The sequence below is a fragment of the Penaeus vannamei genome, chromosome 5 (assembly GCF_042767895.1).
Source record: "Penaeus vannamei isolate JL-2024 chromosome 5, ASM4276789v1, whole genome shotgun sequence".
NCBI lineage: Eukaryota > Metazoa > Arthropoda > Malacostraca > Decapoda > Penaeidae > Penaeus > Penaeus vannamei.
The window spans coordinates 797,088-802,741 of NC_091553.1; the positions used below are offsets into that span (position 1 = coordinate 797,088).

Here is a 5,654-nt window from a genome sequence, read left to right on the forward strand (position 1 = left end):
TAACCAATGTGAATTCAATTTATTATTATTATTTTTAACACAGATGGCTCCCCTGTTTCCCAAAACATTTCCAATATTTGTTTAAATCCAGATTAGAAAACATTTATCTTGTACTAAGCAATTTTTTTGCTTTTCTATTGTTCATGTACATTTAAAAAAATAAAACTATTGGGGTAAGTCTATCCCAAAATGAGAAAGGAGGAAATCAAGCAATTTTTAAAATTATATATTAATTCGTTCATTCTCAAACTCAATATATACTCTTCATAATTATATTATCTATTACTCTTGGAAGGTCACAGACTCACACACACACACACACACACACACGCACACACACACACACACACACACACACACACACACGCACACACACACACACACACACACACAATATATATATATATATATATATATATATATATATATATATATATATATATATATATATTTTATATATATATATATATATATATATATATATATATATATATATATATATATATATATATACATATATATTTACTCAGTTTCCCCGACGCCTGCACACTGGCCTATCTCCATTTCCAACTTCCTCTCTTGAGGCACGATCAAAGACGCGCTCGTCGACTGGCGGCTGAGAAGCAAAGCCTTTTCTTGGTCCTTCGTCTGGTTCACTCCAACTCCTCCCTTTGGTTCTTGCATCTGTAAGATTTTCTTCAGACCTTCAATGTCCTCACGTATTTTTTCCTCAAAAGTCTCCTTTCTCTCTTTCCTGTTGTTGTTTTTCTTGCGTAACCGACGTCGCCTCCGGATGTTTGCAGTGATGTTCGTCTTCAGTCTCGACAGCGCCCGGAACACGTCTTCTATGGCCTTTTTCACGCAGTGTTTCACGGCTCGGAGGCTTTCCAGAGCGAGGACGAGAAGGGAAGTCAAGTGCCCGAAGAGGAGGATGATGAAGGCGCCCTCGAGGTCGTGGAGATTCAGAGGACGACGATGTATTTTGCGTCTGTCGGTTTCCTCTTTGGAATATCCTTTGGCGACGCGGAAGGTTGTCAGGATGTCTCTCTGCCACTTGTCCAGGAGTCCCGTGTCCGCCATCATGTTCAAGTACCTGCGGAACCGACCGAAGTCTACAGATTTCATTGTGATAAATGTATTTTTTTTTAAGTTACGAATGGGAACGAATAACTTCCCAGCGCATGGAATGTATTTCATTTCAACTGCATCAGAAGTAAAGCAATTTAATCGAAAAGCGACAAATTAACCCATTGTGAAGTTATTGGTTCTCATTTTCATATTCCTTATAAAAGTCGAGTGTTAGTAGTGAAATACTTTAAAACAAATCTAAATGGTATGTAAATTTACGATTGCACATTTGATGAATGAATGTCTATAGAGAAAACAACCAATTCTGAAAGTATGTGCAGAAATAAGCAAAACGCAAAAGTCCAAGACGACAAAAAGGCAGAAACAAGACCCACAGAACTGCGTACTTATCGACCTGGTTCCTCCACACCGTCCCCTTCGGGAAAGCCCAGACACGGTAGGTCGGGAATATCTTCTCCTCGAGGATGTAGAGCTCATGGTCACCCCATCCCAGGACTTTGTATTCGAGGTAGCTCGTGCTGGCCAGAAATACTCCTTTGCCCTCCTTCAGCTTGGAAAAGAGCTCGGGGAAATCGTCGTAGAACACCAGCCGTTCCCGAAGCTCTTGGTAAACGGGGTCTTGAGAAGCTGTGAGCAGGACGGCCGCGAGGGAGTCCTGCTGCCTGGCGTAGATGCTGTTGGAGGGAGTGTAGAGTGAGTTACGGTTTCCTTGGTCTTTCAGATACTTCTGCCAGGGATAATGGCATTAAGACGGCTATTTATTAAACATATAACATTTGCCATTCGTGAAAAATATACCGAGAAAGTGACCCTACAGAATCTATCTTTTGTGGGGGAAAATATGAATCAAGACGTATGGTGGATTATAACTCCTGAAATGAGGCAATCTGAAATAAATGAATCGCGTGCCAACTAAATACCTTACAAACAAAGTAAATCAAGAGGAATAAAAAGAACAAGCTGAAATGCAGTCCCTTGAAAGAACAAAGATACAAATAACTGTGCTATTTTTCGAAGTACATTTCAAAAATATTTTGATAATGAAAAGAAAATAGTACATTAATATACTGAAATAGAGTAACAAGTTAAGAGTATATCTTGGGACAATACTCTTAATTTACAAAATACACAATAAGCAAATCTATAAATAAGTAAATGTTCAAAGAAACCCGAACAGCCACCGCATCACCAGACACAAAGACAAAGAAACCCGACAGCCTAAGAACAGAGTCTCCGTCTCAGTGCAGAAAGCGACCCCGATTCACACTCAACGGAAACCCCGACGCCGCCAGCTCCTCCAGGGTCTTCATCCTGGCGGGCTGCGCGGACACCGTCAGGAAGGCGATCAGGTTCCCCATGTAGGACGCGGTGATCACGAGGGCAGTCAGCCACCAGAAGCAGAGGAGGGTCCTACTGCCGGGGACGTCGGGGACCTGAGCCACAGACTGGTTGACGAGCGTGCGACTCAGCCACAGCAGGGTCGAGAGGACGTCTGCCTCTGCGGGAGAGGTGGAGGAGGGAGGGGGTCGTGAGTTTCCTTTGGGGTCGATTATTGGGCCGAGAAAAAGGGTCCTGCGGGAGTGGCGTCTCTATGATTTATTAATACATTTTTTCTTTACTTTTCATGTATTGCATTTTTCTTTTCAATTCTACTTTCATACTGATTTCTACGTTCTGTGTTTGTCTCTGTCTTTTTGTGTTTGTTTGTCTGCTTGTTAATCACTGACTGTCTGTCTCTCTCTCTCTCTCTCTCTCTCTCTCTCTCTCTCTCTCTCTCTCTCTCTCTCTCTCTCTCTATATATATATATATATATATATATATATATATATATATATATATATACATATATATATATATACACGTATATATACATACATATATATATATATATATATATATATATATATATATATATATATATATATAGAGAGAGAGAGAGAGAGAGAGAGAGAGAGAGAGAGAGAGATAGACAGATAGACACACACACACACACACACACACACACACACACACACACACACACACACACACACACATATATATATATATATATATATATATATATATATGTATAAATACATATATATGTGTGTATGTGTGTGTGTGTGTCTGTGTTTCTTCGTCCACAGTCTGCAACCAATCCATTCATATTGAGCCCATTGGACAACAAAAGCCTTCTCACTGTGCACGTAGACGGTGCTCCCGGTGTTCCTCGCGACGCCATGGAACACGAGGGCGAGGGCGACGAGGGCCACGCCCAGCGCCAGCCACACCCGCCCTCCGAAGGGGTAGGCGATCGTCTCCCAGCGCTTGGCGGTCACGGGCGTCTGCGGGAGAGAGAGCATAGCGTCGTGTGCTGAGCAGGTTCGTCTCTTAATCGAATTATGAATGGCGATCGGTCTGTTTATTTATCTCTTTCTGATATCCACCTTTTTATTGATCCATTTGTCTATCTTGCTATTTGTCTATTTGCCTCTCTATTTGTCAATCTATCTATTTGTCTGTCTATCTATTTGCCTGTCTATCTATTTGTCTATCTATCTACTTGTTTATCTGTCTATCTATTTGCCTGCCTATTTATTTGCCTATCTGTCGATCTTATGCTTGTCTACCGACCTATCTGTCTATATGCACATATACAGCGCAGTAGTGTTTTAACATAAACATTCTGCTTCTGATTGTCTGGCATTCCCCGCTGTCTCTGGCAATGCAAGGCGACGCAGGGGGTCTTCCACGCGCCCAGACGCCCTTCCCCAGTCCACCCACGCGCCCAAACGCCCTTCCCCAGCCCACCCACGCGCCCAGACGCCCTTCCCCAGCCAACCCACGCGCCCAAGCACCCTTCCCCAGCCCACCCTAGAGCACACGAGAGGCCACACCTTGAGTCCAATCCCGTAGGACGTTTGCAGGACGGGCAGCGAGACGTCCAGGGCGCGTGCGAGGTCCCAAGCCAGAGGGAGGCCGTTGATGATCAGGTCCCTCCTGTAGGCTGCCATCTTCCGCGCGACGCCGTCCCAGGACAAGCTGGTGATGCCCCTGGACGTCGCCGCCTCCAGGGAGAAGGTCAGGTTCAGGGCGCCGGCGAGTTCCTGGAGCATCATCACAGCCAGGCCCGTGATTGTTGTTTCTGGGGGCGGGGAGAGGGGGTCGGTGTGGGGTACTGGGTTGCATGGTTAGGCGTGACTTCGGTTGACCTTCAAGACAAGATTTAGCGTAAAAAAGACTCGAGAGGACGAGAGAATGAAGGTCTGACAACAACAGCAACAATACGAAGTTAAGAGGAAAATAAGTCTAAATAAAGCCGTCTTGGGTAGAGTACAGAAGCCCAACGCGCTTGGATCCTGGTTGATGACGTCCTTTATAAACGCCGATTGGCTACTGATTTCCCACGTGACACTCGAGTATCAACATTAACATTAACACTCACTCACTCTCTCTCTCTCTCTTTCACACATACTGTCCCTAACACACACACTCTCTCACTTTCTCTCTTTGTCTCTTCCTCTCTTCCCCCTCCCTCCTTTCGTCCATTATTCCCCTCTATTTCTCTCTCTCTTTCACACACAATCTCTTTTTTCCTCTCTATATCTATCTTTCTTTATTCTCTCTCTCTCTCATTCCCTTTCTCTTTCTCATTTTTCCTCTCACTCTCTCACTATCTCCCTCTCTCTCTCACTCTCTTTTTCTCTCTCTCCCTTCCCCCCTCCCCCTGCTCTCTCTCTCTGTTACTCATTCTCTTTATCTATCTATGTCTTTCTCTTTATTCATTTTTCTCACTCTTGCTTTTTCTCTCTCTTTCACTCATTTACTTTCTTTTCTTGCTCTCACTTATTTTTTCACCCACTCTCTCTCTCTCTATCCTTCCCTCCGGTCTCTCTCTCATCCCTCTCTCTTTCTCTTCCCTTTTCTATCTCTCTTTATATCTATTTATCCCTCTCTCTCTCTCTGGTTCTCTCTCTCTCTCTCTTGCTCAAGAAGTATTAAGGAGGTAGAAACTATCTCCTTTTTTCGTTGGTCATAAAAGAACGGATTTTTGTTCCAACTTAAGCATTATGTGCCATGAACGCATCTGTCAGTTATAATATAGCAACTGTTATTGTTATGAAACGCAATAACATGATTTTGCAGAACACTTTTCAAAAATCTGAATCTAAAAATTAAATATCAGTTTGGATATTTTCTTCTTGGTATCGGTATCACTTTATCAGTCGATGTATCGGCATCGCATTAGCCAATGTTCAAGTATCGAAGCATCGGTATCGCCTCAGACAAATCTGTGTATCGATGCCCATCACTATTGGCAATTTTTTTGTCGAATCTTCTATCGGGGTGACTGGCACGGTTGTATAATGTATGGTAATTAATCAAATGGATCTGACTTCTAAGTTTCTAAGTTTAGTGTCTTTTTCTTGAAACTTTTCAATCAATGTGCGATAATGCTCATAGAATTCACGACTGTCTTCGATGCGTAGTTCATTCAGGAGGTAACTGTAAACACTGAAGACTGAGACGATGGTTCTCTACGGGACATCGTGCAGCGGGACCAAGGCCTCCCGGTACTTGA

The 5,654-nt window shown here is 43.2% G+C and overlaps 1 protein-coding gene across 1 annotated transcript in view; it reads right to left on the minus strand.

Moving 5' to 3' along the window:
* Positions 1 to 949: 949 nt before the first annotated feature.
* Positions 950 to 5,654, minus strand: part of LOC113809305 (uncharacterized) — a 10,796-nt gene continuing 6,091 nt past the window's right edge. Inside the window, exons 5-8 of the mRNA XM_070121498.1 lie at positions 3,970 to 4,217; positions 3,273 to 3,417; positions 1,476 to 2,587; positions 950 to 1,093 (exon numbers count right to left, since the gene is read on the minus strand). Of these exons, the coding sequence (XP_069977599.1) occupies positions 2,328 to 2,587; positions 3,273 to 3,417; positions 3,970 to 4,217 (653 nt within the window). The 3' untranslated portion in view covers positions 950 to 1,093; positions 1,476 to 2,327. The remainder of the gene's footprint in view (positions 1,094 to 1,475; positions 2,588 to 3,272; positions 3,418 to 3,969; positions 4,218 to 5,654) is intronic.